The 16,906-nt window shown below is 48.6% G+C and overlaps 3 protein-coding genes across 16 annotated transcripts; 1 reads left to right on the top strand and 2 right to left on the bottom strand.

The window, feature by feature from the left end:
* Positions 1-56: 56 nt before the first annotated feature.
* LOC108023387 (probable phosphorylase b kinase regulatory subunit alpha) lies at positions 57-10,465 on the bottom strand. Of its 12 annotated transcripts, none has more exons than XM_017092794.3 (13): positions 10,174-10,465; positions 9,273-9,879; positions 8,257-8,924; positions 7,752-8,075; positions 6,153-6,300; positions 4,789-5,118; positions 4,470-4,724; positions 3,897-4,061; positions 3,268-3,333; positions 1,786-2,354; positions 1,458-1,725; positions 803-1,400; positions 57-692 (listed from the first exon to the last, which is right to left on the bottom strand). In XM_017092794.3, exons 2-13 carry the CDS (start codon positions 9,847-9,849, stop codon positions 587-589), a joined length of 4,074 nt encoding a protein of 1,357 aa, XP_016948283.1. In that variant the 5' UTR covers positions 9,850-9,879; positions 10,174-10,465; the 3' UTR covers positions 57-586. The 12 variants fall into 12 exon arrangements, with proteins under 12 accessions (XP_016948283.1, XP_016948293.1, XP_016948286.1 ...); XM_017092804.3 differs by having other exon boundaries at positions 1,786-2,042; positions 3,897-4,055; positions 9,273-9,884; XM_017092797.3 differs by having other exon boundaries at positions 3,897-4,055; positions 9,273-9,884.
* Positions 10,466-11,212: 747 nt separating this feature from the next.
* LOC108023256 (serine protease easter) lies at positions 11,213-12,916 on the top strand. The gene is made up of 2 exons (XM_017092538.3): positions 11,213-11,318; positions 11,702-12,916. Exons 1-2 carry the CDS (start codon positions 11,255-11,257, stop codon positions 12,715-12,717), a joined length of 1,080 nt encoding a protein of 359 aa, XP_016948027.1. The 5' UTR covers positions 11,213-11,254; the 3' UTR covers positions 12,718-12,916.
* A 279-nt stretch (positions 12,917-13,195) lies between these two features.
* LOC108023348 (uncharacterized) lies at positions 13,196-16,889 on the bottom strand. 3 transcript variants are annotated; one of them, XM_050888978.1, is made up of 4 exons: positions 16,072-16,889; positions 15,334-15,560; positions 14,472-15,108; positions 13,196-14,276 (listed from the first exon to the last, which is right to left on the bottom strand). In XM_050888978.1, the coding sequence occupies exons 2-4, from the start codon at positions 15,517-15,519 to the stop codon at positions 13,288-13,290; spliced, it is 1,812 nt and encodes a 603-aa protein (XP_050744935.1). In that variant the 5' UTR covers positions 15,520-15,560; positions 16,072-16,889; the 3' UTR covers positions 13,196-13,287. The 3 variants fall into 3 exon arrangements, with proteins under 3 accessions (XP_050744935.1, XP_016948181.1, XP_050744939.1); XM_017092692.3 differs by having other exon boundaries at positions 15,874-16,889; XM_050888982.1 differs by having other exon boundaries at positions 14,019-14,295; positions 15,874-16,889.
* Between the last annotated feature and the right edge of the window lie 17 nt (positions 16,890-16,906).

Below are 16,906 nucleotides of genomic sequence, written 5' to 3' on the forward strand. Positions count from 1 at the left end.
TGACACAAATGCTTATTTGAACTTTAATCCACAGTTCTATTTTAAAACACTCGACGAACATTGCAAACGCATTTTATTGTAAATCTTGCTGCGCGGTCAACTTTACAATTCAAACGTATAAAATAAAATAGGGTCATTTAAAATATAAAAGTTACAACAAAGTGTCGTCGCTGTGAAGCAGCCGCAAGTACAAAACACACATCTGTATCGAGCAGCGCGAGTTGGCTTTCTAAGCGGGTTTGGATTGGGATTGGGATCGGTTTTGGGGCGGGCTTTTCGAGTATCCATCCAAGGGGTCAACACATGCGTGGGCTCATACCATTCTAGGCTGGCTGCCCTTCGTCCCTTTCTTTTTCGGTCAGAACGAAACGAACGCGGTTGGGAAGAGGTGGTCAACAGAATATATACATGGCGCCTTCTGACTAAAACGATCGTTGGGCTGGGGTCAGAGGGGAGACAACAAAATAAGAGGGGCACGCTCGAGAGAGAGACGGGAAGAGGGCGCTAGGGTGCGAGTGAGCGAGAACGAGAACGGACGTATCCAGAGTTGCAGAGAATTTGGCATTATGTTAAGTGCACGCCCGCTTCAGGAGATGGCGCACTCCATCTCGCCGTGCTTGGGCACACAGTCCAGCACCAGGGCCACCGCCCGGGACATGTAGGTCATGGTTCCATAGCTGCCGCTGGGAGCACTGCGTTAGAAGGCCAAAAATCAGTGGGGTAACTGGCGTTTCATATGCACTTTTGGGGACCTAGGATTCTGTGCCCCACCCTTCTTGAACATCCAACAATTGACACTCACCTGTCGTAGAGGTGCTGACATATGTAGGCGGCGCCGCCGCAGAGCAGCATGCCGGAGGCGGCCTGCTGCTGTTCCTTGCCGTCCTTGATCTTCGCGCAGCACAGCGTGGCATCGCCCTGGACTTTGCGCTGGTCCTCGAGGAACAGCTGGTTGGCCTTGTGCACCAGGTGCTCCACGTAGATGATGCCGCCCAGAGTGGGCACCATGTTGTGCTCGGTGACGAGGGTGAGCACCATGAGGGCCTCGACCACCAGCTGCCTGTACTCGGGCTGTGGTATCTGGTTGAGGGCCGTCTCCACCTCCAGGGCAAACTTCAGTTCGCCGGGCGTCATCTCCTGGGTCAGACTCTGCTGCAGGACACGTCCTTCGATGGCCAGGCCCTGGCACTTCTCCAAAACGGTCCAGACGCGCGAATAGAAGTCGCGCGGCACCCGATTCAGGGCTCCGTCCAGTCGCCGGCGGCGCAGCCACTGGCCCTGCCTGTCGTCAATGGTGGCTATCAGGGCGTCCTCGCCCTCCGGATCGCCCAGGCCGATTTGGCTTTTCTTGCTGACGCGGCTGCTCTTGCAGCTCACAATGGACAGATTGCCACGGGCCACTGAAATGTAGCATAGGTCAAGGTTTGATATACACATCTAGAAGTGGGCGGACTCACCGCTGCTGACGGCAAACTCCTTGCCGCTGAGTATGTGGTAGAGGAGATTCTTCATCTCGAAGGGCGAGAGGTTAAGTAAATGCTCCGACGCCGCCTCGCCGTCGCAGTTGAGGGTGCGGGACAGCTCCTTGGCCATCACCTGGATGATCAGGCCCACGCGCAGACGCAGCATCTCGTGGAAGAGCTGCGGCTCCGTGCGGATGAACATGGCCAGGTAGACCATCAGCTCCTGCGTCAACATCGCCGTGCTCTCATCGTCGCCATAGGCCTGGATCATAGAAGTGGTTTGATCTTCACGCATCACCCTTCATCAGTATGGATTACTCACATCGTGGATGAGCTGTCGCAGCTCGACCTCCGGCAGTGGCGCCGTGATGGTGTGCTCGTTGTTGGGCGGCATTCCCACGGTGACCTGCTTCTGCCGGACTAGCAGATCGGTGACCGCCTTGGCCAGATCCTCGACCCGCTTGCCTAGCATGCCGGCCGTGTGGCGGACGAGTCCCCAGAGCTTCTGCTGGCAGGCCTTCTCGTAGAGTCCCTTCAGCAGATCCCGCACGGTCACGACGCGGCCCTCCTCCAGCATGCCTTCGGATTGGGAAGAATCGTTGTTATTCTCGTGTGGGCTCATGTTGTTGTGGTTGCTGGTGTTGCTGCCGATGCTGCTGCTGCTAATGTTGCTGTTGTTGCTCGCGTTGCGCGTGTTACCGGCGGAGGCGGCGGTGGCTGTGGCGGCACCCGGATTGGCATTGCCATCCGCGTCGCTGCTAGTGGCGGCTGGAATTGTAGCGGCATCGATGATCACCGTGGGCAGCACAATCGTCGGGCTCTTCTTGGCCCCTTCACCTGCACCACCAGCCAGTTCCAGCACCACCTCATCCACAAACGCTTGCTCGAGCTCTTTTGTTTTCGGTTTTCGTTATGGGTTAGTGGGGTTAGGATTGGATTATGGTTTTGGTTTCGGTTTGGATCGCAACTCGGCGCATTTGGGTTAAAGTGAAAATGGTGAGCGGACGGGGCATGCGGGATGTGTTGTGTGTTTTGCATGTGGGGTTAGATGCGTGGTCGGGCGAAGAAAGTAAAATAAAATGTTACAAAATTAATTTACGCTTGGAAATCATGGCCAAAGAGAAGTAAATTAATGTGTGGTTAATAATGCTAAGAGAGACGTAACTTAAAGCAAGGCCATTTCCCTTGGTGATAAACCTAATTTGCGGTATATGTAACTACATTACCGAACTTCTCTGAGCACTAACTTTTTGTAATACTCAGGATTCTATAAATATATCATCATATTGATAAACTCTTTATTATTTTAAAAATAATAAAATAAAATATTACTTGTGACAACTTATATAAATGCAGTAAAAACCAAGGAAACCTAATTGATCTCGTACAAAGTCATATAGATATATATTAAAAATTGGACGTTGCTTGACTAATAAACCAGAGAAGTTCGAATATAATAAAACTAGTGGTGTTAAAATAATATACGTATGTATTCCGAGGAAAAAAGCCCAACGCAAAGCTGGGATGCATTTCAGGTGGTACATACGACATGGAAGCTTTGAAAATATCACACCAAGGATACACCAAACAGAAAGTATGATATAGGAAATGGAAACCATAAATGCGAGACTAGTTAGAGGGATTACACGAATCAAAGGGGTGGCCAATCGGTGGAGAAGTGTGCGTGGAGAGGGGGATAGGGGATACAGGAAGCCGGGTGTTCCAATGGATGTAGTATGTAGGTACGTCTAGAAGCCCGCACAACAACAACAACAGTCAACACGAGACGGGTGGACGGACTTACCGGCGGCTGCGTTGTTGGCATCGGGGGTCACATTGTCCTCCGATTTATTCTTGAATCCCAGGCCAGCTGTGTGGTACGCCGTAGAGGAGTACGGAGCACGGCACGATTACGGTACGGAGAACAAAGTACGAGACAAGACGACAGGAGTACGGGATAAAACAACAGAATGAGAACAGGATATGCTAAGAAATGGTTAAATGCCGAGGCATGGCTCTGAAACGACCTATTCTAACTATTCTTCAAGAGCCAATATAAATGTTAGGAGTGTTGGAAACCAAAGAAATAATACGGAGAGGTTAAAATTCGACGAAAACCTCCCCACTTTAAGTTCTTTTAAATGTTTAAAAATGTTTCCTTTGCCTAAATAGTGTAATAAACAGTGTTATGTTTCTCCATTACTATCAACAATCTGAAAAACATTTTAACCCACGGCTTAAATTTAACCTAATGGTTTAAGTGTGTATTATTCGCAGGTGCGTGTGTTTTTGGAGAAGGCGTGAGTATAGTGTACGTTTTATCCGGGTGTTCTCTCAGCCCGTCAAAGAAGCCTCCAATTGTAAAGCATTAAGCTGCCCCGAAACCTAGTTTAACGCAGAACACTTGGGCATTAGCTACTTATCCGGACTAACCTGTGTTGAAGTCCAGCCCCTGGGTGTCCACCAGGTACTGCAGGATGTCGCCCTGCTCCTCGAGATTCTCCGTTTCGCGCAGCATCGCAATTAGCTCCTCCACCTCTGTGTCCGCGAAGTTGGTTTCGGCGCGATGGCGTTGTATGAGAATTTTGGGCACTGTTACTATCAACATCGCATTGCGGAACGAAGGTGGGCCAATCGAAATTATACGTACGAAATGAATGAAAACAGAAGGCAAGAACCAGAACGTAAAATTAACAAAAGTATAGAAAGGAAGAGCTAGTATCATAAAAAAGAAGAGGTTTACAATTAAGTGAAGTTGCTAAAGGTGAGCTTTAAAAATAAACTTTTTGAATGTGTCTCCACTTTAGTATTAAATATATAAACATTGACTTTTGAAAATAGTTTATGACGGCTCTTTGCTATGGCAACCTTGAAGTTTACATACTTTATCACTATCATCGAAATTTATAGTTCCAATTTAGTTTACTAGTCACCTTTAGGAAATCATAGAACTTAAAGTAAAAGGAAAAGATCAACTATAAGATAGAAAGCAAAGGGCAGACTAACTCTCTTGCTGGCGGACAAACTCGCTGCGCCTGTCGATCGCCGAGCGGCTGTGGTGCGGATCCACCGGGTAGATGTTCTCCCGGACGGACAGCTCGTTGCCCAGGTGCAGGGGCGAGTTGGCGGGTCCCTCCTCCGGCGTGGTGGCGAAGACACTGACGTGGCTCTGCTTGTTGGCCTGCAGCCAGGGAGGCGGCACAATCGAGGAGAGGCGGCGTTCGGTGAGCGGCGAAGGGCCCTCCATGCCCAGGTTGTCGGCTGGGGGCAGAGGGCAAGCATTAGTGAGGGAATAACAATATAGCAAGGGAAAGCCACTACTCACAGTCCACGTTGATGGAGCGCGTCTTCTTGATCGCTCCCTTGCAGGACATACGGCGCCTCAGAGTGCGCGGACGCAGCTGTCCGCCGCGCAGATTCATGGTGCTGCGGTTGCTGAACGAGCGCAGCAGGTGCTCGTCCAGGTAGGTCTGCACATCCGGGTGCAGGCGGTCCGGGTAGCCGTCCTCCGTGCTGCCCAGGAAGCTCAGGTCCGTGATGGCCGAGGTGTTGAGGAAGTCCTTCAGGCTGCCCAGCATGACGCGCGTGCCGTTGATGTAGCCCGACTTCAGCTTCCTCATCGTTTGGATCATGGCCAGCGGGATCTTGTCCTGATCTGTGGATGCCGCACCGCATTCGATTGGATTTCGTTAGCACTTTCTTAGTCTCTTACTCTCGGTCAATGGGTATGAGTGTGTGGATCGTGATCTGGCTGGGATGCTGGGCAGTGGTTTGGGTTAGGAGCGCCGCTTACAAACTACGGGTTAGTCACACAAAGTACAGCCACAGTAACTGATATGGAAGCACAGGATTCCAGCACCATCGGCAGTTAGTCTGAGTTTTGGGTGCAAGCCAAGTGCAGTGGCAGCATTGATTTGCAGCCACAGCAACACGTATTAGCAAGTACTTAACTATATTTAATTACCAGTGTTGCGTGGACATGGGTTAGTTGTTCATAGGAAGCTTTAGCTTTGTTTGAAGTAAGTGTAGGCTTGTTTTTCTCTGAGGGCATCAACTTTGGGATACCGCAAGCAAAATGATTGATTTGAGGCTTGTTTCGGATCGTGTTTGGTCTAAAAGTCTTATGGCACAATTTTAGGTCATGAACGTGGAGAAGAGAGGGCTTAGAAGTCCGAATGCCCAAAGAAAGCGTGGGATTTAGAGCACACAAAGGTACCTCATCCAAAAACTGTACACCTGTATCTTGAAGAAGGTAATCAGATACAAAATAAGTTCTTAAATGCGGGCCTTTAATGAAAACGTTATATTTTTTACACTTTTTGGTTCTGGTAAATTTCAAGACTTCTTTCTCAAGATATTGGCGTATACAGTGTCACTTAAGGACTTGGGTTCAGGGACAGTAGAAAGAGCAGAAGCAAGGCCATTTACTAAGCAGACACAAGCGGGTCACAGGTCGTGGATCACAGATCGTATAGTTTGCATATAGTTAAATCGTTTGGTTGCTGGCTTTTGTGTGTGAATAGTGGGGAGTATAGTACATAGGATGTCGCATAAATGCAGTGGTTCTTGGAATCAAGTGTGCTCGCCATGGGGTGCAGGGGGATCGGATTTGGATTTGGATTCGAGGTGGCAATGCAGAATCGAGCAGGGTGGGTTTGCTTATTGTTTTTTTCCATTTCGGGTAGTTACCTAGCATATAGTGGGTTGCCATTAGTGTGATTGTCGGCCTGCCCAACATGTGACGCCAATTGTTGGTCAAGAATGCTAAATTTGTGGTAAAATTGCTGGCAAGCAAGTCGGGATCGCGTGTTGTATAATATTCTTCATAGTCGATATGCTGTGTAAGTGTAGTTGTTGTTGCAGTTGTTGTGGAGTGTGTTTATTATATTTATTTGGGATAAAATAAGAAGAGAAAGGATTTGTTTTGGTTTGATTTTCATATTCGTTTTTTGTAGTCGATATTTCACTGGCCAATTTTCAGGGGTTTCGGGGATGGAACACATGGGAGAAGGGTACATTTTCATAAGAGTCCAGAGCAGAGCATTGATAAGTAGAATAAATAGACTAAGGCTACATTGATCTAAAATAATGTGTTTGCGGTCAGAATATCAGTAGTGTTTGTAAATGTTGTAGAAAATCTCGTAATGCATATTCGAGATCCATTCTTCATGAAATTAGTTGATGCATACTATTATTTTGACCGCTGCTGTGTGTACAAAGTATAAAAGGTAAAGTGTGTGTGACTGTTCGTTAAACCTATATGTAGCCTATGGCATATATGGTCGAGTGTGCGGGTATACCATAACCAAACTAAAGCCAACTAAAAGCAAAAACCAACTAAGCTCAACAAAATTTAGAACCAGCTGCCCAAGAGGTCGCGATCATTTACTATTCAATGTGGAACTTATTTTTGGACAAAGACAAGACGAAGCACTCGATAGGCAGCAAATTTCCGGACCTTGGGCAGCCGATTCAGTTCTGAACAGAGTTAACGAGTCAAGTGGTGCATTTGTGTGGTTCGAGTGTGCGTGTCAATTAATTGATAAACAATACCAATACCAAAAGCAAACCCTTGCAAATGAATCAAATTAACAGAGCAATTCACAAAGATATGGGGAAAACAGTCGGGGGAGCAAAGAACTCGCGCACAATAAACATTAGAGTAGGAAAGTAATAGATAATAAATAATAAAGGACATGGAGTGAAATAAACGTTAAACGTCGACTCCCTCTCCCGGTGACCGACCTAGGTGGATGCGCTTCAGCACCAGGGTGACCAGCGGACGCCCCAGCAGATCCCAAGCGGACTTGAGGAAATTTATCTCGCCCTTGAGGATGTCGATCATGAGTTCGTTATCGGAGGCGATATAGAAGCGCGACAGGTCGGCGAACTGATGCGTATAAACGGTAGAAATCATAAGTCAATCATCGAGTGCGGGGATGCAAGCCGATCGGCTCTAGCTGAACTTCAGTTAATATCACAATAGATTCAAATCCATTTATTTTAACTTAAAAACCAAGAAAAATTCAATTTAAATTAAGTCAAATCAGTTACTGGCTATGGAAATATTAAATAATACTCGATATAATCAAGTCTCAATGGTTTTGCATAACCTTAAGGTTCTGGGCCTTGAAAATGTCACGACTGGCTTGCATCCCTAACCAAAAATACAATAGAAAGTGTAAAAACGGAGCAATGGGGCAGGTAGGTATTTTGGGGAGTTGGGGAGGAGGCGGCCGGGTTTCTTGGCTAACCCAGAAGGGCTAACTGGACTCCTTTCCCACTCACCTGCGGGGTGAAGGCGAAGATGCGATCCTTCAGCGAGTACAGCTTGCTGGTGCTGAGGATGCCCACGTCCCGGGACTTTCTGCCGCTCAATCCGAGTTTTCGGTTGCGGCCCAGGTAGGTGTACAGGTGGCTCAAGACACGGGCTGGTTGCACCTCTATGGGAGCCACCTCGGCGATCGTCTGCACGTGCAGATCGTGCTCGGCCAGCTTGTCACGGATCTCATTGTCCTCGGCAATGATGACCACCTGGACGACCACGTCTGGCTTCTTTTGAGCTCCCAGACGACGATTAAGCGGATCCAACTCGCCCACGGCAAGGAAACCCTGAAGAGGAAAAAAATATTAGAAAAAGTCTCAAGATAATTTCTTAAAATTATGGGTGAAATTTTACGACCTAACGAAGTGGCCGCCATTGTGCGAAACCAGATCGATATAAATACTTCACAGGGTCGCCAAGGCATTCGGCTATCTTTAGCACCCAAAAGTGTACAAAACAAATGCTCACCTCCTGCAGCAATCTTCCGAGAATGAACAGGGACTGGCCCCACAGGAAGGGACACCGACCGACCACTTCGCGGGCCTGGGATCCCGGCTTCTGGTACTCGAAGCCCACCAGATCCTGCGGCACCGCATAGCTCTCCGGAACGAGCAGGATGCCATCCTCCGAGCGCACCATGATCTTTTCCAGCCGGCTGGCGTACTCCTCCACCGAACGCTTATCGCTCTGGAAGGCGTGGAAGAGGATCAAGTAGCAGTAGAAGAGCGGCCACTCGCACTCGATGTTCTCGAACATGCGCAGTTCCCAGCGCTCGTAGTAGAGCCTGGAGGGATCCTCCTTTGGGGTGCGGTAGCCATCGCGCAGGAATCTTTTGCAGCCGTACTTGCCCTGCAGTCGGGACAGGATCGCATCCTTGGTGTTGTGGATCAGTTGGGCATCGTCCACGGCGAAGGCGGGAAAGCCGATGACGCACAGTAGTCCGGAATCCAATTCCTTGCTGTTGGACTCGCGGGGCAGCATCGACTGAAGCACCGCCTGGCACTTGTGGGCCTCGTCGGCCAGCACATGAATGACACTGGCTGGCCCGCCGCGGGCTCCGAACAGATCCAGCTCGTTCATGGCCTCCAGCGCTGCCTTGGCCATGCCAATGGAGCTGGCATTCAATTCCGGTTCACCTGGAGAATGTAAATATTATATAAACATGTTATATACACACAAAATATAATCTTCGGCCTATTCCTACACGAATTTTATTCTTTATCGCTGCTAATTTTCTCGAAATTTAAATATATTTTAAAGAATAACAAAACATATTACTTTATCAATCAATTATGGTTTTGGAGATAAGATAATAAAAAAGTGAGCTTCATAATATTCGGTAAAAAATGTAAACAGATACTGCTTATCTGTATTCTGTATCTAAATAAATGTTTTTGATAAAAGTCCTAATTTTACTTCGAACATTTTAATCATTAGGTTGACTTTTTTTCCAACTATTTTTTACAAATGTACCATTTACTCACCATGGTTGGTCTTGTCTCCGCGCTCCCATATCCCGTAGTCGGGGATCGAGTAGGCAGACTCAATGTAGAAGACCAGATTCTGGATGAAAGACACCTCGTCCAGGGAGAAGACGATCTGCAGACCCGAGGCCGTCATCTGGGCCAGGATCAGCAGGTACAGGGAGACGGCATCGATCTGGAGATGGCCCCACTCATTGTCCCCGACCACGGGCAAGCCGTTCTTGCTCGAGTACTTGGCGTGCAGCGAGTCGTAGGGACTCTGGGTCATCTTGAACTTCTCCACCTTGTCCTTCTGGTTCATCATGGCCATGAGCAGGCCGCGCATCAGCTTCACACAGCTCTGCTCCAGCTCATAACACTTGGCCCGATCCTCGTCCTGGTCGGCAATCTTCTTGTACGCCATGGAGAGGCCCCAGACGGCCAGGATGCAGTAGACATTGTCCCTGATCCAGGCGTGCGAGTTCACATTGGAGGCGGGGAAGAGGCCGGTGACCGGCTCCTGGTGGGCCAGGATCAGCCGGTGCACGATGCGCTGGTAGTAGTCCAAGCGGACGCCCGAATTGCTGCGGGAACGCATCGTCGATTTGAATGTGATTCCTCAGCCCGTCTGTTCTGCAAAGGATGGACATTTAGATAGCCGCGACTTACACTTTATGGGTCAGGATCTACACTATGGCATATATGTATGAACTTGGTTTCTTGTTTTCAGACATGTATGGACATTTGTTTACAACGTTTTTACGGAAATTTTTGCTCTAGGAAGGTCAGTTGTGTATGGTCCAGCTCCGGACGCCGCACATTTGTATTCGTATAGGGACTAACACTCCTTTGGAGCGGAGTAGCTGAGCTGCGGCGATGCTATTGTTGTTTACCCTCGACGACGCGCGCACGCTCAACTTACATAATGTCGGATCGGTTGGGATCGCCTCAGATCGTTTGTTGTGGTTCGGCGGAGTGGAGGAGGAGGAATCCCAGAGCTCCCCGGAACAACTCGCGGCCGCTAGAACCCGTTGAATGCGTTGAGTTCGCCGCGGGGTCAGCGCATTCTCTCCGGGATTCGGCGGGTGGAGTGGCGCACAGCTTCCGTGCGAGTCTCGAAGCTTGGCTGGCCACTTATTTGCGAATAATTCGAATAATATTGTGATTAAACTAATGCACTAAAGTCAACTCAATGTCATAGATAGAGCTGTAAAAAAATCGATGGTCCTATCGATAATGTCGACTGTCGGGCCCGACACAGGTATCGATATTTTCACACTACCGTCGCTAGCTTAGCCGTGTCACCCACCGCCGTAGCGCGCACGCAAACCATCTTTTAATGCCAATTGGATTCTGTTTTAGCGGCAATTCAAAACCAAAAATATTAAATAATTAATCATTGTAAATTAAGTATTGTATTGAATTTTTTTTAAAATATTTAAAGATTATATACGGATTTTATTATTTGAATTGATAGCTAAAATACAAAAAAAACTGGTCACTTTGCCCATTGATTCTATGGCGCCAAAATCGATGTTTGTTAACTTAAAGCTACCAGTATGCAAATATAAGCATACAACCAAGATGGATAATATATATGCGCCGTGTGAAAACCCCGAAGCTCTGCAGGTGAGCCTACGTCTATAATGAAAATGGTTCTCACTATCTAAAGATTCCGGAGGCACTAGAAAATCCGGTCTGAACTCAAGTTCTGAGCTAGCTTGAAAATGTGCTCTCAGTGAAGTAAAAGTAAAAAGTCTACGACGACTGGATACACTTCAGCTCTAATTACAATTCATAATAATTAATAATAACAATAACGAACCATTCCGACACGAAAAAAAACCAGCTCACGGCAAAAGTAATCACCTTTTCACTGGACTCCGTCGCTGAGTGCTTAGACTCAGAGCTATGGCTCTCCGATCTTTCACCTTAGGTAGTGTGCTACACTTCTGAAAGGCATCAGTTCAGAAAACCCATTGCGCTGATTCAGACCCAAAGCTATGGTGCTCCGATCTTCTATTGCATTGTACCTCTGCGGAGTGTTATTATCCAGATGCTGGGCGAGTAAGTCATGTTTTATTGGCATTATAGTTTTTGTGTAGAGTAAATATGAGTTACATTTCATTTTGGATAAAATTAACAACTTTAAATACGGATTTTTTATGAAAACGATGCATTAATATATCGGGAAAAGCAAAACTGGTTTCCGATGTCATTTATTACAATCAAAATCTAGTTTTCATAGCATAAACATGGGTAAATGGGTAAAACCAAGCAATTATTTTCGTTCATATTTTCAAAACTAGTCATGGGATTTTTCAAAAACTGATTTACAATACAAAAACTATTTCCTGGTGCGTTACATTCCTTATTCCTATCGTGGGTTTCATATAACTAATACTTTAATTAAGACCCTATTTTAAGAACATGTTTTATATCTCTTTCAGAGCCCAAGCTGCACTTCGGCAGCTGTCGAGGATCGGGCCAGTGCCGCCTCGCTGAGGACTGCCTGGCGGAGCCGGGTTTTGTCCAATCCGAGGACTCCTCCGAGTGCTTCAACACGGTCTGCTGCGTAAGGCGCCAGACGGAGTACTCGCAGTCGGTTGAGAACTACTGCCGCCACGACCTGAAGCCGCACATTTCGAATGGCGAGGTCACCAAGGTCCGGGAGTTCCCTTGGATGGCCATGTTGCTGTACGGCCACATGCTGGAGCCCAAGTGCGGCGGCTCCCTGGTGAGCCACAGGTGGGTCCTGACCGCCGCCCATTGTGTGCCGCGGCATGACTACGACAAGCAACTGCGTCTCGTTCGCCTGGGGGTGTGGGATGTGCGGCAGGCGGGGGACTGCCAGGGGCTGGCGGACTGCGCACCGCCTCCCCAGGACTTTCCCATTGCGAGGAGCATAGTTCACGAGCTGTACCGACCCGCCGAGTCGACGGGCACCAGCCTGGAGAAGCACACCCACGACATTGCCCTGCTGCTGCTCACCCGGAACGTCACCTACTCGGAGTTCGTGCAGCCCATCTGCCTGCCCTCGCTGAGCAGTCCCGCGCGCGGGGATGGCTATGTGGACTACAGCCTGACCATCGCCGGATGGGGTCGCACCAGCGAACTGACCCCGGACACCAGTCCTGTGAAGATCAAGGCCCGGGTAAGTGGCTGGTCGCGGGACAGATGCAAGAAGCTCTACAAGGACGTGGGAGAGGGCCAGATGTGCGCCGGCGGCGGTGCCTCCAGGAAGGGCAGCTGCTTCGGCGACTCCGGCGGCCCGGTGATGGACGGCAAACGGCTGGTGGGCATCGTCTCGCTGGGCGAGTCCAGGTGCGGGTCCGACCGGGGACCCATGGTCGTCACGCGGGTGGAGTCCTACGTCGCCTGGCTGGAGCACCACCTGCTGGCGCCCCCCACGAAGACCAAGCCCGCACAACTTTTCAACACTTTCATTAGGAAAGTTTTCAGCTAGTGTGTGGGATTGGAAAGTCTTTGCAACAAATCAAAATCTGTGCCAACACATGGGTCTCTTAGTACTTCTTTATTAGTACTTATTAGTACTTCTTACAATTTTTTTATAAATGTATTCTTAATTTTTTAAAACTTTAGCCAATTTTAAATAATAAATGTAATCAATTAACCGATAAATTGTATAATTGCACCGCAAACAATTATGTTTTGATGAAAATCCGCATAAATTTGGTTAGTTCGAAAATTATATTTTCGAAATATGGGTTTGAAATTGTCCTTCTCGCTCTCACCCACAGTTCTGCTAACTTAACATCTAGCTTTTTCGCTCTCATTCGTTTCTGGAGTGTTTTTAAGAGTGAGAAAAAAATAGATACATTACATTGTTTAGTAAAAACAATACGATTATGGTAATACTCTATAATTAAAAGTTGAAGTCATAGTTCAGCCCGGTTTTGCCCAAAATCAATCCATTTGAAATGCCAGCTTAAAGGTAACGCTTTTATTGCCCACAAAGAGGTATTTTTCCGGACACTGCCTTGGGTCCAACTCTGGGCTTCCACGAGGACCGAGTCTAGGCCACTGAACTGCACAGCCCGCAGTTGCTCACCGGGCACATCTTCATCTCGACATCCTCGCCCACCCGCACCACGGCGGCCATGCCATTCTCCGAGTGCGGGGAGATGTGGCAGTGGAACATCCAGTAGCCGGGGCTGTTGGAGTAGAACCGGAATATCGTGTAGCCGAAGGCGGGCACTTGCACCGAGTCCTTCAGCGGAGCACCCTTTCCGCGTCGCGGCAGCGGGGTCTTCTTGTCGATCTGCTCGATCTGGCCGATCTTCTGCTCCCCCAGCACCCCCATGCCGACCACCCGGAATGTGTAGCCATGCAGGTGGATCGGATGCGGCGTCTTCGAGAGGCTGGAGACGACGAACTCCACCTGCTGGTTGGCCGGCACCTGGATGACGTTGGAGCACTGGCAGTGGCGCTGGCGGCAATTGAAGCCCAGGTCCGCCTGCTGGGAGCGATTGCAGAAGAACTGGCCCACGCCCAGATTGCGGGTCTGCAGCAGCGACATCTTGGGCATGTTGAAGCTGATGTCGTCCATTTGGAAGCGAAAGCCCTCGCCCTGGCGCACCTCGAAGGCGTTCATGCTGGTGTAGAAGGTCACCGCCGGCGGCACTTCCGGTTCCGGTCGCTGGGCATTGAGGGTGGCCAGGGATATGCTGCTGCCCCCCGCCTCGTCGCCCAGCTCGTTCAGGGTCTTCCCGGGCGCATCGTAGGCGTAGCTCAGAGTGTGCGGGTCCAGCTTGCGGGGATCTGCGTCCCGGTAGTGCAGCACCGCCTCCTGGTGCAGCTGGTTCTTGGCGCAGAAGCTGTAGCCCTTCACCCGGATCCAGTAGTTGGCCACCTCCTGGTTGGCGTGCAGCACGAAGTCAAAGCGCTCCGCGCCGTGGAACATGATCCGCTGCACCTCGACGGGCTCGATGTCGTTGCCATCGCTGGCGATCACTACCAGGTCGTGGTTGTCGATGCTCAGGCTGATGGGGCAGTTGGAGACGCCTGTGGAATGTTATAGATACTATTGAAAATCAGATACTTAATCTGTAAAATCTCATATTTATAAAGGTGTCTAAAAGTACGAAAAAATATATTTTAGGCCCAAAACTCTGAGGTTTTCTCGGCAAATTTTTCGACACCTTTATAATTTTTTTGAGTTGTTGTTCTTTAAACAAGAGGGTTCTCCCTTTGACTCACCATTGAAAATCACCCGGAAGCGGTAGCGCCCGCCCCTGACCACCGGAAAGTGGGCGTAGAGCGTCGGCTTGGCGGCCTTGACGCCCTTCTTCAGGTTCCTGCCCCGGCCGTTGATCAGGATGTTCTCGGCCACGCTCTCCACAAAGTTGTGCACCCAGTCCTGGATCATGATCACGTGCTCCGACATGTCGAAGTCGTACAGATGGGCATGTGGATTCAGCTTGGGTGGCATTCGCACCACCAGCGGTCCCGCCAAGCCAAAGGCCCTCTGGTGCTCCGTGTGGCTGTGCCACCAGTTGGTGCCGCCGTGATCCACCTCGAAGCGGTAACGAAAGGCCTGGCCCGCCTCGATCGGGTACTGGGTCACGTGGGGCACCCCGTCCATGAACGGCGTCAGCCGCTGGTGCATCCCGTGCCAGTGGATGGTCGTCGTCTCGTGCATGCTGTTGATCACGTCCGCCACCACGGTGTCGCCGTGACACACCTCGATGCTCATCCCGGGCAGTTGGCCATTGACCACCATCACCTCGCTCTCCAGTCCGTCGGCGTACTTGCAGTCGTCGTTCGCCGCCAGCTGGTCCGCCAGGGTGATGCCGTCCACGTACTCCTTGCCATTCAGCTTGAAGCGGAACTTGGACTGCAATATGGCGAAAAATAAGAAATGTTGAAAGTCAGGATACTGAAATGTCGCTAGGACTTCGAAAACCTTTAGAAAGGTGTCCAAAAGTATGCCATAATATATTTTTAATTAAAAAGTCAAACATTCTTCTTCCACGGCATACTTTTGGGCACCTTTATAAGAGATTTGAAAACAGACTTTCACTTTCAGTGCTTTTCAGGCTTCTCTCCACCCCGATCTCACCTGGAGGTACCGCTTGCAGGTCTCCGCCATCGTATCGTCGTAGTGCACCACCATGTAGTAGTAGCAGGTCATCGGCTGGTTATCCGCACAGTCGCGTCTGCATGGATGTCGCATATTGTCCTTCTCGGCCGCCCGCCACTGCGAGGACTCGCCTGCGCCTGAGGACAGCTGGGGATACATCTGCATTATGCGCTCATACTTGCTCACAATCCGCTTCCCGCTGGCATCTACCGTTGTTATTGCCAAATTGATAAGAATACGTTTGTTGATTTATTTAGTAAGTTTTTACATTCTAAAAACAAAGTTCCAAAAGGATATTCTCCTGAGGAATGTCAAAAAATCTTAAATGTATCCATTCTGATGATGTATTTATCTTTGTATTGTAATTTATTGTTTAAACAGTTTTGGAGTAGATCAAGATTGTAGTTATACAAAAATCCGTTGCAAATAATTTTGAAATCTTTTTCTACATAAATGGGTATGTTAACTCGTTATTTATCCAGGTTCCGGAAGTGTGGTTTTTCAACTACGGTTAAGCACCTTGAATTCCGTATATTTGCACGCTTATGAGGCACAAAGTGAAGACCAGTGTCTGCACCAAGTTGAATTTCATGCTCGCATCCAATCGATTTGTAAAAACAGAGTCACTATTGTATTTGGAATACCAAATTTTCGACGCCTTTGTGGCTGTGCCAGAGGGCCAAATGGGACTGTTAAGGGGCATCCGTCATAGGTTACCTTTTTGTAAGCAACTCCGCCGGGGAGTCTGTAAAAATTACCCGGAATCGGTTGCTTGTCGCCCGTTGTCGAACAACTCGTAGTGGTTAATTGAAGATTGTGGGGCTGACAAGCCGCTGGAAGAACTGAAGATGCCGATTACTGACGTAAGTACATGAATAATTTCCCGTGTTCCATCCACTACTGTTGGCGAAAATGGTTTGCGAATTAAACAGTGTGCCATTGGCCCACTTTTTAAATTGGTCGAAAATTGGCGAGTTTAAAATTAAGACACCGAAAATATTTAGATTTTTGAGAACCTATTTACCTAAAAACCATAATTATGAAGATTATGAAAACTTTATAAGTGCAACACTGCCTTGCTACAATACACTATTTTTAAATGACTTCCCTCACTCCTAATTTCCAAACAGAGAAATCCCAAAGCGCGCGTTTTTCTTTGTACATTTTTAAATTCGAATCAAGCAGTGTTGCACAACGCGTAAAATGCAGGGTTGACAACTGGCCAGCTGGGCCACTGTTAGATTTAAAAAGTGCTGAGTTTCGAACGAGTTCCTCTTCAGACATACGCAAAACTTGTTTTCGGAAGGTGGAAAGGCATCCCAACCAGTATTGGCCGTTATCACCCGTACTTTTGCCCCCCATTTGCACATAGAATTTATATTTATCTTGCTTTTTGATACGGCGATGGGGAATGGGGCAAAAACAAGCAGCAAGAGTTGTCAACGTAGATTAAACATTTCAATTTCTGTACTGACGCTAATCAGAACGACGATTGCCCACCAGCCGAGAGTTCAGAACTTTTGCCACTGTCATCAAGGGGCCCAGCCCCCCA

This window comes from Drosophila biarmipes, chromosome X (assembly GCF_025231255.1).
Source record: "Drosophila biarmipes strain raj3 chromosome X, RU_DBia_V1.1, whole genome shotgun sequence".
Taxonomy (NCBI): domain Eukaryota; kingdom Metazoa; phylum Arthropoda; class Insecta; order Diptera; family Drosophilidae; genus Drosophila; species Drosophila biarmipes.